This window comes from Lygodium microphyllum, chromosome 20, assembly GCF_053477565.2.
Source record: "Lygodium microphyllum isolate KBCC chromosome 20, Lygodium_microphyllum_v1.1.10, whole genome shotgun sequence".
Classification (NCBI taxonomy): Eukaryota; Viridiplantae; Streptophyta; class Polypodiopsida; order Schizaeales; family Lygodiaceae; genus Lygodium; species Lygodium microphyllum.
In genome coordinates this window covers 82032138-82051250 of record NC_141154.1, presented here as the reverse complement: position 1 = coordinate 82051250, position 19113 = coordinate 82032138, and the positions used below count along the sequence as shown (strand labels likewise).

Sequence of the window (19113 nt, the reverse complement as noted above, 5' to 3'; positions counted from 1 at the left end):
TTAGAACCTAGACCAACATTGTTTTAAGGGAATAGTGTGTGGTAGAGTATTAGTCCTTGAGGCAATGGAAGATTAGAAGATTGAAACACTCTCTACAACTATGTTGGTTATTCTAATCCTTGAGAAACTATGAAGGGGTCTCTTTAGGATAGGCAATAGATAGTTGTTTTAGGAAGACCACAGAGGTCCCCAAACCCTTAAATCGATCCTTTTGGGTTGAGGTCTTGACATTGCACTATGAGGTAGACATTGAGATAACTTGATTGGCTAAGTCCATGAATCCTATGGGATCTAGATAATATCACTCTTGAAAGGTGTTTAAGTGACTGCTAAACATTACCTCTTATTGCCTAGCTAGATTCATGTACATTACACAAGTTATCCTTGAAGATGAAGATGAAAGGAAAAAGGGATTAGGGATGAAAGAAAGAATAACTTAGTCGCTCTTCTATAAAATATCCTAAGCAAGTTGACCTACTTAATTTGTATCCTCTAAATTAAATAATTGCTTTTGGGCCTAATTAACGAGCTCTTTAAGGGCTAAAAAAGGTTGCTAGGATTGGGAACATTAGGGTGAGGATCGGGCCATCCATTTTAGTTCATTTTTGATCAACTTCCATCTTAAGAACCTTCCTAAAGGTAGGAACCTTCTTGTCCATACTATCATCTTCAATAGTTTTGACTGCATCCTTGAAGGTGCTTTCCCTTTAGCTAAATGCATATGGTTTGCTTGGTCTAAATTTAAACCCATATTCTTGCTCCTCAAAAAGCCCTCCATCTTAGACTTGACTTGGTCCTCTCATGACTCTATTTGGTTGAGTATCAACATCCCTTTCCCCTCTCAAAGACACCTGAAAAAAGGACCTAGATAGAATAAAACAAAGTTCAAAGTTTGGGGTGAGATTTGGGAATATTTTTAAAAAAATTGGAAGTTTGATCATGATATATGCATAATCAAGATCCTTGATAGAAGGATAAGAAATTGGGAAAGTCTCAACTCTCTTTTCATCTAGCTTGGGTACCCTTGTCAAGACTAGCTTCTTTGTGTGGCACAACAAAAAAGAGTATTATCCATGTTTTGTAAATAGATCATTTGTGTGGGTGAAATGGTTAATGAAGCTAATCACAACAAGAGAGTGTGGTTTGTTACACACTAAATGACAAATGCCTAAACCTTGCTCAAAGTGTGGGCATGCAATATTTGAATTTGGGCACGGACATGGGCACAAAGCCTTCACATACCAAAATGACACATTTTACAAAAAGGAAAAAAAAAGTTTATTATTATTTTGATTGGTTACAAATGCAAAAAGTGCACCCTTGTTTGTCATTTTACAAACTAGGTGGGGGTGACTCCTCGTCTAAAAGTGGGTGGAGACTTCACTTGTTTAGCATGTAAACATCAAAGTCATGTGCTGTTTGATGTGTAAAGGATTGCAAATGCCCAACCCTTACAAAAGACTTTGATTAGTTAATACTTGCAAAGTGGGTGTTTGCCTTTTGGTGTGTAATCAGCCTATATTGGCATCGATCAAAATGTCACTTTGTAGGGCAACCCCTCAAGCTCTAAGTAGTTTCCTACAAGTTGGGTTAGGATATGGGGGCCGATGACATCCCCCAAAAGACTTTCATTTTTGTGTTACAAGTAGGGGCTAAAAGAATGTTGCCTAGGTTCAATACATAGCTGATTTGTGTAGGTGAATGGTTAACAAAGCAAACATGTCACGACAAGAGTGTATTATTGGTAATGGTTCAAATGTCACTTTATAGGTACGAGGTGTTTTTTGTTTCCTTTGCCCTTGTGTGTCCCTCTTTGGGCTCCCATAAATGTGTGATGCGATCGGCTTTAGAGCTTGGGTCTAAGATCATTCGGGTAGCATGCTTGATGAAATTCTCATATCTGCCACAACGCCTTCCATTGCTAGATTCAGCGAGTTGTAGTCCGCACGATATTTGCAATAAATCAAGGGAGTTCTAGTAGAGGAAGGTGAAGCAGCAGATATGAGAATTTCATCAGGTGCTACCCGGGTGATCTTAGACCCGAGTTTCAGAGCCGATCGTGTTACACGTTTATGGGAGTCCAAAGAGGGACACACAAGAGCGAATGAAAAAAAATTCACATTTCCTTGCAAGAAACCAAAAATGTGGACCCATCGTACCCTAAACTCACATAATGCGTTGAGGTGTCCAAATGTTTTTCCTCGGTTGATTAACGTTTTCCTGTTTTCAGGAATATTTTTGACTTGTGTTTGTCAATCTCGAAGGAAGACAAATAATATGTGCTACTAGGTGCCGTAGGGTCCCTTGGGGGTGGGACCGGTCATGCAAAATTTTGAAAAAACATCCACCTAGTTTCTTCCTACCATTCGCGGGACGTTGGAGAGAGAGAGAGAGAGAGAGATGGCGCGCCCGACGAGCAGAAAACTAAAGAAAAACCAGAGAGGAGCAATCATCACCTTCGCCTTCTCCTCCTTCTTCCCACATGCATCCGCCCTGCTTTCTTCTCTCCCCATAGCCGACACTTCTTACAGCCTTTCGCACGCCTCTTCTCTCCCCTCTCTTTTCTGAAGCAATCAGACATAACTCATCCCCTGCAAAAATCGATCCATTTTTCTCATCCACAGTCATAACCACAGCCACAGCCACAGCCACAGCCGTAGCCATAACCATATAGCCATAGCCACAGCCATAACCATAGCCATAGCCATAGCCTCAGCCACAGCCACAGCCACAGCCGTAGCCTCAGCCTCCTTCATTCTCTTCCATCGATGTTTCCCTGCTCCGCTCCCGTTTCTGCCATAGCCGCACATATTATCCTTTGAATGGAAAAAACTACGTCTCCCTGCTCCTCTCCCGTTTCCGCCACACCCGCGCATTCTCTCCATCAATCAATGTCTCCCTGCTCCTCTTCCGTTTCCGCCACAGCCGCACTCACTATCCTTTGATTTCCAAAACCGTCTTCAAGTGCGCCTCGAACACAAGGATCGCGCCTCTGCTGTCTTCCCGCCTGCCATGACGGACGTCATCCTACACGTCTACGATGTTACAAACAGTGCCTCTCCAAAGACTAACACTGCGATCGTGCAGTTGAACAAGGTGCTGCGTGACGGCATCGGGCTCGGTGGCATATTTCACAGCGCAATTGAGGTCTTATTCTTTTACATTTTTCCGTATCTATACAATGTAACAGATCTCATGTATTATTGATTTTTTTGTCTCTCTGAGTGGCGGGGATGCCCAAACGCAGAAGCTTATAAGGATAGCAGCCCACAGTCTATAATTCTCTTGTGGCTAGGCGCAAGCAGAGTCCTTGCCTTTGAAGATGATTAGCGTTTGGTTAACCATTTCTGAATTTTGTTGTGCACACTTTTGGTGGATGATGCATGATCGTGGCTCTTCCTGGTGTGAAAATTTGTTCTTAGGAAGGTACCGGTTTGTTTCTTAGCAAGCTCTTTATTGAAGGTTTGGATTCACGTCTTGATGTAACCTGATATACGAATCTAGAACGGGCTTTCTACATCATCACAAGGTACCAGTGAGTTTCTAACAGGGTCCCATTAAAGGTGTTTCCCATGGCATGTGAATCTAGAACTGCTCATGAGTCTTGAAAAGGCACTATGAGCATGCGCTGAACAAGCGGTGATTTGTCTTTGATGTTTTGTACGTTGCTAACCAAACCGATGCCTTACTTCATGGAGAGATGCAACTGTACATCTGCATTCAACATTCATATTCCTGAATTCTGAAGTCCATACATATTTGCTTTGTCATATCATCTTCTCAATGCCAAAAAGTGGGACTTGTAAAAACTTCACGGTGACAAACATTTGTTTCAACAGAGCATGACAGATATTGCTCTTATGCAACATTTGGTTCATTTCATTCTTTCAAAAAGCAATCCATTTATAGTAGGATCTGTTAGCCTGCCTATGTTAGTTATGTCAATTTGTCATCTCTTGGTTGTGAGCTCCTATTAGAGTCTGATGGGGACATAGGAGCTTTGGCAGTGTAGGTGCATTTTCTTTATTTGTCAGCTTCTTATGTGCATTCCTAGGCTAGTTTTACTTTCCTTAGTTTGCTTGTACTTGTTGGACATTGTCACTGTCAGCTGGGATTTTTTTGGGGTCTCCGTTCTTTTTTGGGTATTTTTTCTTCAGTGACCAGCATTTATTGTTGGTCAGCCAGCATTTATGGTCCTTGGAGGAGCATGTTGGCCAATTTTTTAGTATTTTGGCTATTTATAGCCGCACCCTCCACTTGGTAAATATACACTCTTCAATCTTTAGTCTTCCGTTTGCAGGTGCACACTTTAAAACCTTGATTCTCTATGCTTGGTGTTGCCATCATCATCAGCCTGATTTGGTGCCCTCATTGATGCTATGGGTTGCATGCAAGGATTGATCTGTCCATCTACATTGTATCAGCATTCTTCTTCAGTCAGTGCAATATTTTTCCTTCATTTTTTGCTTAATCTTTCCCTTTCTCTTTGCTTTTCTCTATGTTCTGTTGTGCACTCTCACAGGATCTTGTTTAGAAGTTCTCAACATCATCTAGATGTCTTAGCATTGATTTCCTAAAATGTTTTTTCTTTAAAAAAAATCTAAGTGGTGTAGTGTTGTTTGATAGAAAGCAGCAGTCAAGACACCATTAAAATCATCTATACGCCACAAAGTGGGAAGATCTTAATTTGGCATTTCAACATGACTTGACTTCACCACTTTATTGTAGTTTGTCTCTAGTCGTCTCTTTCTCAATTAGGTAGACAATGTAGATGCCATTTTAGTTGCACCTTCTTTTTGTGTACTATTTTCATTTATCCAAAGCATAAAACTTTTTAGGAGTTTCATGCTTGCTTGAGATAGCTCTAGGGATGGTTGATAAGAGGATGAAGCAGCCTCTTATAAGCAATTGTGTTAATATTTAGATGGGACACACACCAAGGTAGAGGCCTTGCTAATCCTTGTGGACTCTCTTTGAAGGTTGCTAACACAATTAGGAATTTATTTTGCTTTTGTAGATCTTCCTCAAGACATTTAGAGACACAAATTAGGACTTAAAGATTGCTGGTATAGCTTATTTTAGAGGGGACCCTTGAGTTGTGGAGGGCAGACTTGGACTTGGATTTATTTATTCTCTAGATGATATATTCTTTTATTGGTTTTAGCCACTTGAAACTAGGTATTTCTCTACTTAGAAATTGCTACAATGGTAGGCTTATGAGAGAGGAGATTGATCCGACAAAGTTGGCAAGTTGCTTGCATTAGATCATTGGGGTTGTAGCCCATTTTTGATAAGAGGTAGTATATTGATCTAGATCTACGTATACCTACGAGGGTGTGGAGGTTTTAGGGATACTAGAGGCAATTGTTATAGACTCTTGGTTAGAATCCAAAGGGTGTGTGGAGAAATCCATTTTAAAAGAGTTTGGAGGAGATTGGATAGGAGCTTTAGGTTGAGAAAGATTATACTCTTAATGGTAGATGAAAGACATTGCAAAAGGAGATCTAAGCACATGAGTAGACTAGAGGCCTTCCTAGATGCTTAGGATTTAGTCATTTTTTTATTTTTTAGTTCCCTTGTGGGATTTGGCACTATAGATTGCTAGAGTGGTAGATGTCTATTTCTTTGGCTTATATATTTGTTTATCTAGATTTGTACTTTATTTTCTAACCTTAGATATGTGTATCATTGGTTTGGGGTTTCTACCAATTTGTATTGGTGGAAAAACAAAACTACTTAGGAGCATTTTGAGCCAACTGCATCTACAAGGAACATTACATAGATCACAATTGACCATTTTTTGAGTGTTTATGCACCAACATCAATGTAGTCAAATTGGAATTTGGATGAAAGCATTTTGTTTCTCTCCCTCGCCTCAATCAATAAAACTTGAAGACCAAGGCTTTGTCTTATTATTTTGAGGTTGAAGTCAAGAGTGCTCAAGTAAAAACAAAATAGTGAAATTGCCTTTCAAATTCCAACCACCCAAACTAAATGCCAAAACTTCTTTCTATGTCTCTAGCAAATAAAAATGTAATATGAAAAATGAATCTAATAATCAAACAACTTAGGTGGTTGAGGTATAGCTGAAAGACATTTAGCTGAAAGGTGGTTCAATGCCTAGTAGTGACTTATATCATCCAAAAGTAACAACGACATACTATAATCAATATGTAGTGCATAGTATGAGTCTAAGGTAAGTGAGGATACACTAGGGTTTGCAGAGAGAATATAGTGAGTGTATAAACACAACTAGCACAATGAAATCATACAAGAATAGAAATAACAAAAAGGAGAATGAAGAATGGATGCAAAAATGAATGTTTGATGAATGAGGGAGAGATAGAAATGTGTATTCAAGGGGTGGAGGTTGTCCAACGACCACTCTCTTGTGGGAGCAGGTTGAGGGAGAGTGTTGTCCCTTGTGAACAAATCATGAGTGCAACAAACCATAAATCTTGATGTGAAATTTGATGTAAACTAATGTGGTAGCAACCTAGATGAAGATGATTATCCCATGTAGTTGGTTTGTAGAGAATAGATGATGATAGAGTGTTGAAGACAATAGGGTAGCAGGTTGGAATGACAAGCATCAAGTTTGATGGATGTAGAGTTGAAATGCAAGTGCACATAGCTTGGCAATAGCCTCTAGTAGTTTAGGCAACAATTGGCAATTAAAACATAGCAATGTGCAAGGGTTGAGAGTGAAAATTAAAACCATATAGAGAGGGGTGAGGACATGCAGGCAATAGCTCATGGGACGGCATTTAGAGTAGAGTGGTAGCTTGATGAGCAACAAATGATAAGAGATGATGTGAGGAGAGAAAAGTTGGCCTCAACACGAGGCAATGTGGTGAGGTTGAGAGCAAGCATTTTGAAGGTAGAGAGTGAGGAACAAAGGAAGAAAAGTGGTAGTTACACTTAGTCCCTTGTTATAGAATTGTCTAAGCTAGTTGTCCTATTGAATATTCTTGAGTTTCCTATAGATTTGGCAATCACTACGTATCACCAAGCTTATCATTACTTAGGGAAGACCCAAGTTGTCCTAGTTGTCCTATAGATTTGGCAATCACTACGTATCACCAAGCTTATCATTACTTGGGGAAGACCCAATGCAATAAGGATACACAATCAAACATCAAATTGATTTGCATAATTGCTACTTGATTTAATTCTTTATGGAACTGGTTTAAAAGCTAGAAAAATGTGGAGAGAACGTAATTACATGGCATTTTCTTGTGGCTTGACAAGGTGTTGTGAAACTTGAGGTGCTAAATTGGCATGCTACCTACTAAACATTTTATGAGCTTTAAGAAAATGGGTGGAAAAGCTTATTTGGATTTGTGGTTGAGCACCTAATTTTCTATTTAATTGTCTGCTAAGAATCTTGTAACTTGTCCCTTGAACCACCATCTCCAAGACTAGTTACTTCTGTAGAAAAGTTCATTCTTAGAGCCACCATCCTATCTTCCAATGTTTACAAGTATGGATACACAAACCATGCTTTTTTGCCTTGATGCACAATGGAACCTTTGTAGCTAGCCTTGAATTTGATCACCTGTAGTTGGGTAGCTCATTTTGGGTTGGCTTGTTGTCTCTGGTGTCATCTTATGGCCTACACAAGGAACTCTAGTAGTTTTCCCTTGTATTGGATCACATCCACTTGGAGAGAGGGAGGTCAAAGGCACTATTGGTCATCACAAGTGTTGGTACTTGTGTGGTAATGTACTATAAGTCCCATGCTTCTCTTGAGATTCCATTGCTTGTTCATTATTTACTATCTGAGTTTTAAAAGGTTACTTTGTTGACATTGCTTTATTGCTTCATGCATTGTAGAAGAAGCGATTTATAAGAAAATTGTAACTTTCATTAAAGTGAAAGAAAAGCTTCTTTGTATTCAGTGTCGATCTTGCTAGATCTCTGAAAAGCTTTCATTGCTTAGTATGATTCATTTGTGATATCATATTGTAAGTCCCATGGTGGAAATGGTGCATCGTTGTCCAAAATGTTGTATATCCAGACAGCAATGTGGAGAAGATGTCCAGTGATATTTTTCTCATTGTGGAAGCTGGATCATCAGTTTAATACCATCACATGCGCCCATAAATAACATTTTGGATATTGAGAGATGGATAGTCAATGGAAATGCTTGAGTGCAAGTTGTTCATGCACGGTTTGCATCCAAGGGCATGGATGTATTTGCTTCATACCTGAATAACTTGTGCTCAAGGAGATTGAATAATCTTTAGCTACATATTTGTTGTAAGCTGGATCTTCAGTTTAGTTTGCGCATCTATAATTTTCAGTTTGTGATGATTAATGATTAGGACATTTTGTCCAATAGCCAGCTTGAGCTTCTACTGGCTTACTTTGATTGCTGCTTGTTGCTTGGAATTTGAAAATTAAGTTTATAGCTCGTGTAATGTCTCTCTTTAGTGGCTAGAATTGTGTCCCTTTTCTCTTGCAGCAATGGTGAAAAGCTATATTGGTATTGTCCTAGATAAGCTTACTGGTTTTTATGTGGGCAGGTCTATGACAATGAAGAATGGTCGTTTGGATTTTGTGAAACAGGTAGTGGGGTTTTCAGTTGTCCTCCAAAAGCCAACCCTATGTACTCTTATCGTGAAAGTATATCGTTGGGGCGCACTCCTCTTTCTCGTCTTAAAGTTACTCAAATTTTGTGTGAACTTGGTAGAGAGTGGCCTGGATATTCTTATGACCTTTTATCAAGAAACTGTAATCACTTTTGTGATACACTCTGTGAAAGGCTTGGTGTGCAGAAACTCCCTGGTATGTACATAAATCTATTCGACCATTTTCTGATTGATTGTTTGAATTTTAGAGTTATTTTTGTGTTTAGAAACTTTACATTGCAACTAAATAAGAAGGCCAATGAAGTGGTTTCCCATACTCATGCTCCACATTATATGTATGCATCATGCACACCTTAAATACAGAGGGAAGAATGTATGAATGTTGGACAAATACTCTTAGAAGCAATGAATCAGTGACAGAAATGTGAAACTAACCTAAATTGATTTAATCTACTATAACACCCAAGTGTAAAAGCTAGCGAGGCTTACACACACTTTAGGTGGCTGAAAATGAAGATTGCTGGTATCATTTAAGGATGTAGACTTGCAACAAACTGGTGAGAATGAAGTCATGTAGAATGTGGCGAGAAACTAGATTGTTGATTGGAGCTATGTTGATCTAAAGTTACTTAGGTGATTGGGCAAAATTGCCTTACTGGTTTGACTTCTATTGGATTCTGCTCTTCAATTGATTGAACGGTCTTGTCTTTTGAAACCATCTTAACGGTATGCTTTGTGTGGTTCCAAAGGCACGTCTTTCATGCCTTTCAGTTGACCACTTCTTTACATGCTTTGAGTAAGACTATCAACTTTTCCTTATCCTTTAAGGGTACATTAGTGACTATATGCACTGGTTTTGACTTATTCTTGAGACTCTGCTAAGTCAACTTTGTCACCTTTCTTTGTAGGTTCCACTTGTTTTGGCCCTAAAACACTACATAGTGGTCATCTAGTGTATCCTTCTGGAAGTGGGTGGTCCTTATGTAGAGTATTTGTTTGAATCAAGATTGTGACTTGCAAGCTTGGGCAACCTTTCTCTTGGACCAGTGAACTCTTATACTGTTGTTGGCCAAGTGATCTTGTTAGGGTTCAACTCCATATTTAGGGACTATTTTGTGGCCCTTTGCCAAGGTCCCATTTTGGCCCTTCTTTTCCTATTGGTTTGACTAGCATTTATGGTTGCACCAGATCAGGTGGGCTCGATTTCATGCTATGTGTCTATTTCTACGTACTGCACTCTATAAACACTTTGGATTGTCAGATTTGGATCTTGGGTTCCTTATTCTTGCTTTCATACTGTCTATCTTTCTCTCTTGCTATCTGTGTCTGTATTTCTATCATGGTATAGAGTGTAGACCCTATCCTTGCTATTGAAGCTTATTTAAGGACCACTGCTATTTGTGGAAGTGTTGTCCTCATGAACATGCATTTCTCAGTATAGAAATCTTCACCATTGATTGTGTTTGTAGTGTGATAAGGCTTATCCACATAACACATGCTGCTTGTTCAAGGCAATCCATAATTGCTTAAGAACGGATGTGGATTATCCAAGTAATGCAGAAATTCTTTGGCCATTCATGATCAATCATATCCATATAGTCCACATGCTGGTTTGTCAAATGCAATCCAATATTGCTCAAATACTAATGTGCATTGCCAGAGTAATATATCCATTAGTGTTTATAACTTTTATCCAATGTACTGTTGTGGAGACTTTTTTAATGGGAACTTCCAACTAACCCATCCATGGATTACCTGTTCAATAAATTCCTAATCATAAATCATTCAATCAGTCGCTGGATTACTTGTTCCAGACCTATAATCCAAGTTCCAAAGGATCACGTTCAATAAATAATAACAGATGAGTTGCTTGGTTGTTCCTTTTCCATGATCCAAGTTCCAAAGGGTAATAAATGATTAACAATCTGTACATGGATAGCGATTTTAAGTCAGGATAAATGTAAAACTGAATATGGTGGTACTACCTTTATTGTTGTGCTATTGTGACCCTAGAGCAAGTAGAAGCATGAGACATCTCACTTCATAATTTGAAGGAGTAAAGGGTAGAAGAAGTTTAGTTTTGCATAGTCCTAATTAACTAGCGAAACCTACAACTAATTTGCCATGATATAATTCTTGGCCACTTGGAGCTTGACTTCAAAACGAAGGCCATCTCTTCATTACAACTTTTGGCTAGAGGTTCAGTGAGAGTCCACCCCAACTGGTTTGAGTAAGGGGAGGTTTTCCTGCCAGTAGCAAAGTTCATGAGTTTGGGTGTAAACCAAAGTACACAATGCCAGGTGGGTGGTTGCAATGTATCCAACTGGTATATCTGGTTTTTTTTGGGGGGGGGAATACTTAGGAATGGTCTGTTGGAGGAATGCTGAACTGTAAGGGTTGCTGCAATTCAAGAAGTTCAGATAGCTGCAAATTATGACGTGCTCCTTTTGCTGGAGCGTGGATAACTTCCAGATCAACATCTGAGTTTTGCATGGATTTGAGCACTGCTGCTATGCTATTGAAGAGCCTCTTGTTGCTGAAGCAACAATAGTAACAAGAGGCGAATGCTGCTTGTTGGAACCCAAACTCTAGAGTCTAATGTATATGCAAGCATGGTCAACATCATAACGATTGTTGATTGAATAAATTTAGATTTAAGAAGTAAAGTTCCAACTTGTCCCTGATAATGTAAAGGAGCTGTAGTATTGTAACCCAATTAAACACTTAAAATAATAATTTTCATTACGTAGAAGTGTGAAATCGACCTACAGTGAGTGAAAGTACAAAAAGCTCTGAGGTCTTAGCATGATCTATTAGGAAGGAAGTGCTAAGAACTATGGCCAACTCACAACGCTGTAAAAGCAACAAACTGGAGAATATCTGATTATGCTAGGTGAGGTAGAGCAGGCCAATGCTTCTCTGCTAACAGCACATTGGGTCAACCTGATCTCTGTCTGGTACTTCACTGTGTATGCCCACATCTGAATTGTTGATGAAACTAGCACCTTCTATCTAGCAGCTAACCAGCTATTATGTTGATCATGTTTGCAACTTTCAGTTAACATGTTGCATTAGTGTACCTGGGCACCTTGGGTATTCGTAACTAGAACCATCAGCACCCATGCTGTGTATGCTCTCATAGAAAAGCTAGCTAGGCCACAGTTGACCGCTTAAGGGATCTTTCGGTTAGTTTACCAAAAATGCGATCAGTTAGCTGAAACACTCTGCATTACTTATGTACTTATTATAGAAACCTTTTGGTTGCCTCCCTTTTACAGTCATGGAGGATATTGGTGATGTGTATCAAAGGCACTTGAATGTGTGGTTATTTATCTCAGTATTGTTCCCTTAATGATGTATTTCACTGTGATGAGACTGCTTTTTCTATATGCGAGCAGGATGGGTTAATCGCTTTGCGCATGCTGGAGATGCTGCAGTGGAAGTGGCTGAGACCACACTAAAGAGGGTACATGTTTTCTGTCTTACAGATAGTTTGTAGACTGTCCCTTTGGTTTTGTAGTCTAAGACACGCTGGGTATGTCGGCAATGGCAGCTTCGGCAGGTGAAGACAGAGATTGTGTCTGCAAGCAAAGTTGCGTACCGGTTTGTGGTGGGGAGTGCAGGATCAGGGCACCCTGCCGTTGAGACAGGAGTCCAGAACAGATCAAATGGGGCAAATTTGTTCCGGCTGTCTTGCATCAAAACCCCTGCCACTTTCCTGTTCAAGAACTGCCTGGGTTTTCAAGAACCAGCCACGATTGAGAAGGCATCCCAACAAGGCGCCAGGATACCCGATGATGCGCCTCCTGAAGTCTAGCAACATGTGTTTCTTCCTTTGCATGTGAATGCCTCTGACAACGCAGAGGTTTGCTGTCTGCATTAACTTCTGAGCACATATTTGTACTGAACTCTGATCAGATATAATTGCAAAGCGCGATGTGATATTGCCAAATAATTTTAGAGGCAAAATGATTTTGTATTAATTGAATATTGGAGCTTACATTGATATTTGTGGTCCAAGGGGTGCACCCAAATCCTTTACTATAAATTTTTACAAGTGGTCCCCGCAATGTTTATCTTGGTGGCCAGCCTAGTGATACTTCAACAACTTTGTTGAGAGAGAGAGAGAGAGAGAGAGAGAGAGAGAGAGCCATACCATTACGAAAAAAAAAAAAAGAGAGCCATGCCAGCGATGAAGTGTGATTCAGGTGTGCCATGTTAACAGAGTACTACATTGATCCCAGTTATATAAAAGATGTGATAGAGATTCAATAATAAAGAGTTATTTGTTGAAATGAAGTCATAAAGGAAAGCCTTTGCCATATACATAATTTGGATGTTTTCGAAAGGAATGGGAGCTCTCAAACCTTCAAAAAATAGCCTTTGTAAAGAGTAGATAGCTTGTATAAATTAGGGCTTGCTGAAAAAAACTCATAACTTTTGATAGAAGTATCCAAATAGAGCATGCCATATATCAAAACATAGCTATTGAAGAGTACTTTGGCTTTATGTAGGTGGTTGAATTCTGAAAATTAGGTATGGTAAAATTTGTTCTAAAATTGGCTATTGTTTAGACTTTGTTTAGAGTGCAACCGGCTTTCATGTGACTATGTCTCAACCACCAATGCATCTTGTAGATAGGAAAACTAATCCAAAATGGAATTCGACCTCTAAGAAGCTTCTTTAAGTGGTAAACCCTTCCACTTAATTAAGTACTCAATGATGAAGCGATGGAATTCGACCTCTAAGAAGCTTCTTTAAGTGGTAAACCCTTCCACTTAATTAAGTACTCAATGATGAAGCGAGAGAAGCTTTTTTTTCACGTTGGCCTATGACCTCATGAATGTATTGAATAAGTCTTTCATTCATAAGAGGTAGCTTATAAACTATTTTCACTTGGTTACCATCACAAAAGGGTTTGAGTTGACTAATATATAATACATTATGAATCTTATTGGAAGAGAGAAGTTCCAATTGATATGCCAAGCTTTCAATATGCTTCAAGATCTCGTAGGGCCCATAGAACTTGTGAGCAAGTTTGTTGCTAGAGCCATCCTTTAAAGTAGAATGTCGAGATTTGGATATTTTCAAGAGAACCAACTCTTCCTCTTATCAATATATATATCTTCATTTGATCTTGAGCTTTTCGAAGATTCATCTCACGTTATTTGTAGAAGAAGCTTATGCTCAACCGCCAAGACCCACAGATCGCTTATTTTTTCAAGCGTTTCAGCTAGCACCTATGGTTATTTCTTACTTAGCCGGTGCGCCTTTGATCTTAACGGGGTGTAGTGAGCTTACTTTGATGCCCAAATGAGTTGCCTCCTTCCTCAAGCACTCCGGTAGCTCTACGATTCGTGATACAAGCTCAAGCGTCCTTCTCCAAGCTCTATCCCAAGCCATGTGCGAGACGAGAAAAGAGGAGAAGAGAAGGAGAAGAAGAAGAGAGGAGATGCTGGAGAGTTTCACCTCCAAGATCTCTCACCCTCACACACTCACTTTCTCACTCACTCACACTCTCTCTTAAACACTCACAAGTAAGCAAAGAAAAGAGGAGATAAGAAGATGAGTCCACTTTTGCCACACACCCAAGAATGAGCTCTCCATTCGCTTTTTGACTTTTATACATAACCTTAAATCCCTTTTGGGCGGTCATCCCTTTTTGCATGACTGGCCATTGTGGCAAGGTCATTTTTTCATTTTCTTCTATGTACTTTTTATTTTACCTAAGCCCATCTACCTTTTACAAATTGCAAGGATGGAGCTTTGCATTCTCTTACAATAGTTTTAAGAGCGCCTTGCATTTAAAAATGTGCTTTTGCCTTTGACTTGATTTTTGAGGCTGACCTTGCGCTTTTAGTCGTTCTCCATCCTGCTTCTTCCGTTGTGTTCGATTTTCCCTTGGGCCACGTCTTTTAGGTCTCGACTTGCACTTTTCTATTTTTTTTCGCTTTCTTTTTGTGCTGAGGTTAACATTATCCTCCTAGTTTAATGCCTATCCCATGGCACTGATGTGTAGTAGTTGGAAGGTGGGATGGGTGTGGCCAGATGGCTTTTTTGAGTTTGTATATAAGCCCTTACAAGGGATGGTGTTGGATGGACCGTGACTCTTGAAATTAAAGATGTAGTTGGGGCGCTTTCCTCTTTTGACACTGGCCTTGAGTAGTCCTTTGAAATTGAATATGGTGTTGGACGGATCGTTCTTGGGAAATAGGGGGTGGGCTAGACGGACTTATTCATCCTTGAAATTGAATATGGTGTTGGAGGAATCGTTCTTAGAAAATAATGGGTGGGCTAGATGGGTGTATCCATTCTTGAAATTGAATATGGTGTTGGATGGATCCTTCCCCTCGCCCTTCTAGGTGCAGCTTTTTTGGACTCCCTTCAAGCTGCTTGATCCTTTTGCTTATGTATGTTTAGACTTTACCACTCGCACAGGAGGAAACTTGGCACTCTTATAAAATGAAATACATTGCGCCTTGCGCTTTCCTTGTGAGAGCCCTCCGAAGTTCTCCCTCATCCTTGAGAGAGCCTTGCTAGAATATCCGGTGCTGTCCCACATTCTTTCTAAGCACCTTGCTAGAATATCCGGTGCTCTCTGTCGTTTCTTCGGAGCTTGCCTTCTCTTCCACTGTTTCTGCCTGAGCAGAATGAGCTTCTTCATTCACTTTTTGATGAGGGCTTCCTTGGTTTTCCTTTGTGTCGTATGGACTGTATGGTGATATCTTGTGGAACATTACCACCCTCCTAGACAATTGCAAGTTTCGTGACACTCGAGTCGATGATGATAGGGTCTCGTGGGGATTGGTTTTTGGGGGGGGGGGGGGGGGGGAGGTTGATTAACTGGTTGAGATGGTGCGGGTCAAGAATGTATTGCATGGATGATAGGGCCTTGTGTAGATTGTTGCTAGTTGAGAGGCTTGGCAATGATTGCGTTGTTGGAGGCCGAGAGTATGTTGAGTGGATGGTGGGGTCTCCGATGTTGGTGGTTTGCAACATTCGACATTACCTGAAAAGAGAAGAAGTGCGTTACCTAGGGGGAGTGTCTACCTTACTATGTGGTGCATTGTGCTCATGCTAGTGGAACTGGGAGTTGGGTCACCTGGGTGCTGTCCCACACTTGAGGACCCATTTTGTGCATAAGGGAGGTGCGGTGCGTGTAGCTTAGAGTGATAGGTCTGAGCATAGACAAGTATTACCTCCCTAGGTATGTCCTACCCTTGATGTGCCCTAAGTGTGAAGTGGGGAATCAAAATGAGGCTAGGGGGTTAGGGACAAAGCTGGCCGATCAAAGCCATTGGATGCATCTAACTTGAGAACCCCTAGGTGTAGTGACTGTGGGCTATATGGGGTAAATTGATTTTCGTTGTGATTTCTTCTCTTTTCATCTTTGTTTTTCTATTTTTTTCTTTCTCTTTTTTTGGCATTTTCTTTTTCTTTTTCTTTTGGATTACAAAGGTAGGATGAGAGCTAAGCTTCGTCATCCAAGTGGAGTGGAGAAGGGGGCCTAAGAGATTTATTCAAGAATTGCCAACTCTGCAAGTACCCTTTGAGATTCAGGCAGACTTGCAAAGTGGTAGTAGAGAGAAATGGATGATTGCAACGCATAAAGCAGCTATCATTCATATCTTCTAGAAGGGATAAACAAAATACAAGGAGAAGAGCAGCACACATTATCAGTTGAGCCATGGTGCAGTGTTGTTTATGGCATTGTGATCAAAATAGAGGGGTGGAAGGCCATGTTCTTGTGGAGTGGGATTTTGCCTAAGTAGTATTCTAAATAGTCTAAGGTAATTACATGTAGTAATGAATGCATGGCTGGGGCATGAGGAGAATTCATCTACAAAATGGACTATGGAGTCATACAGATTTTTTGGGGTGAAGATAAGGGTCTCTTCATGATTAGTACAATTTGCATTGTAGATTACGGGGAAGCCGTACACTGGCCGTGGACATTAGGGTCAAAATCCACTCCCATCCTTCGGGGTATGGCATGAATGTCAGGTTGTTGCATTTGAATGGGAGGGTGTTGCAGAAAGCCATCCAAGTTTCCATATTTATGTCACAGATACGCCTTCTCCATGTAGGTTGGCACTCATAGCCCGGCACATTGATCTTGGGACCTCAAAAACCTTGTTTTGCAAAAATTCTGCATCCTCTGTGCCCCAGAGGATGGGGTTTTGTTCTCTCTTAGCCAGCCATTTCTCCTTGAGCCTGCTTCTAATGGAAATCACTTCTTTCACCACCTTGATCGGCACAACCCTGCACAAATTGGTGGGAAATTGGAAGTTTAGATCGAAGGGGTTTCTAGAAGTTTCTTGTTGTTTCCAAATTACCAAGTCAGCTCGGTGGACTAGAGTGGCACGCGTATAGGTCTAGCATTCAATCTTCTCCTTACTTCCTCCACCATTTGTTTTCTCTTTTCCTTAAGTGCGGCCCTTCTTTCTTTGAATGTGTTTGCTTGTTGCTGGTCTTCCGGCTATGGTAGGGAAGGATGCTATGGGGCTAGCTCTTCTTTATGAGGCCCCATCTCAAAGCTTGTGCCAGCCTCATCTCCTTGCTGGGTTTCTTGTTGTACCTCTTTCGCAAACCCTACTGCATTTATTTCCTGTGGGGTCAAGCTTGCCATCAGTAGGTATCTTCGTTGCTCTTCAAGGGTCAAGCTAACTCCCACAAGTTGCGGTGGCATCTACAGACCTGCTCTCAAAGCCTTGTGTGCAATCCCCAGCTTCCTCTTGATGGTTTCAATGGCCTCCCTTGTCTGAGTGACATCAAGCAGTGTATTGAGGAAGGCACGCTGCTGGGTTTTGAAGCCCACTTGGGTGGCCTCTGCTTGGCTTTCAGCTAGTACTTTATCTTTTTCAACCTGAGCCAGACGATGTGCCAAGGTTCGGACTCGTCTTTCATTGCGAGTTGCCCATTCATCTGCTCTTTTCGTCATCTCCTCGAGGCTTTCCCCTTGCCTCTAAGCTAGTATCATTAGCCTCTATTCTTGATGTTTAATTTCTCTTTTCAGTCTTTGATGCTCTTCGTGTTTTGAGGCTGTCTCTCTTTTCAATTTCTCCACTTCTTTTTTGTACCTGCGTGCTCTTTCCTCCCTTAGCGCCTCTAGTCATCGTACTCGACATGTGGCATCTTTGTTGCAAGGATGGAGGTTGTAGAGGTTTTCACCTTTTGTTTCTTAAGGTCTTGTTGTTGAGTGTTGAAATGACCTATTTTTTGGCTGATTTTTGTTGTTTTTGAGAGCTGAATGGTTGATTTCATGAGATGATTGATTGGTTTGAAAGTGGTTTGAGAGTATTTTGGATAGGTTGGAATGATTTTATTAAGCTCATGATGTTTATTAGTAGAGATGTGAAGTTCTGATGATGTTCTGATTGGTCCTAATAGCTTCTGTTGAGCTTCTATTTTGTTCTGTTTTCTCTCTGTATGGAAGGATGGAGTATTGATTGATAGGGTTTGAGATTGTTTGAAAGCTTATTGAGTGATTTTTGATGGTTTGGAATGGTTTTGGTATGAGTTATGTGGTTCTGATTGATTCTATTAAATCCGTGGGAGATATCTACTATGATGCTGCGTGAAGAATTGCTATTTTCTTTGTTTTGATGATCAAAAGAATGAAATAAAAGCTTGTTGATGTTACAAGATAGATTTTCTTGCAAGAGAATTCCCTTTTCCTTGGTGTTCCTCTTGGGACTCCATGTTTTTGGTGCGCAGCCAGGGAAACTTGCCATCAACAAGCACCAGAAGCGGCTGAAAATGAAGGAAATGGCATTGCCAAGAAGAGAAGAATTCAATGGATGTTTGTAAAGTTCATTCTTCCATTGAAGAGTTGGAATTTCTCATAATCAAAGCCACTTTCCACAAGAAGTTCATCCCACAATGGCGGAAACACATCACCATCATGATGTATGCTCTATGTGGTGGACAGTTTCCTCTTCCTGTTGAAGCAGCAGAAACTTGCATCTTAGTGGCAAACTGTTTGGGAACAAACTGAAGAGCAGAAACGGAGAGAATGACCATCCATGGAAGATTTGGCATTCATTGAGAAGTTTCCAGACATCATCAAGTGGGAGATAGTCAAGAAGCTTCAGGAGTCTTGGTCTGTAGAGGTTCACGAAGACAAGAAGGAAAAGAGTTGGAATTTGTTCGTGGATGCTCAACAGCAAGATACATGGGATGCTTGGTGTTCTGACAATCTTCTGTTTGTTCAATTGGCAACCCACTGGAAGTTGGTAGACAGAGTGTTTTTCACAACATACACTGTTGAAACCATCAGAAGCTAGCATTACTATGATGATGACACCACCACAATGCTTAGACATATGCATTTTGACACCTTCAGAACCGAATACCTTCCTCTGTGCAGTGGCATAAAAGCAGAATTCAGAGACGTTAAAAAGGAAGAAGTAGAAGAAATGTTGGCAAGAGAGTCCTCCAAAGACTGAAGCCTTCTGTTATCCCTATGTGGAGCACTAACAACATAGTGGAGCCAACCCCCTGATGAATGACACAATAA

At 40.5% G+C, this 19113-nt stretch overlaps 1 protein-coding gene across 1 annotated transcript; it reads left to right on the top strand.

The window, feature by feature from the left end:
* The first annotated feature begins 2380 nt into the window (after positions 1-2380).
* LOC148019081 (deSI-like protein At4g17486) lies at positions 2381-12642 on the top strand. The gene is made up of 4 exons (XM_087701659.1): positions 2381-3147; positions 8529-8790; positions 11993-12060; positions 12148-12642. Exons 1-4 carry the CDS (start codon positions 3013-3015, stop codon positions 12409-12411), a joined length of 729 nt encoding a protein of 242 aa, XP_087557785.1. The 5' UTR covers positions 2381-3012; the 3' UTR covers positions 12412-12642.
* The last annotated feature ends 6471 nt before the right edge of the window (positions 12643-19113 follow it).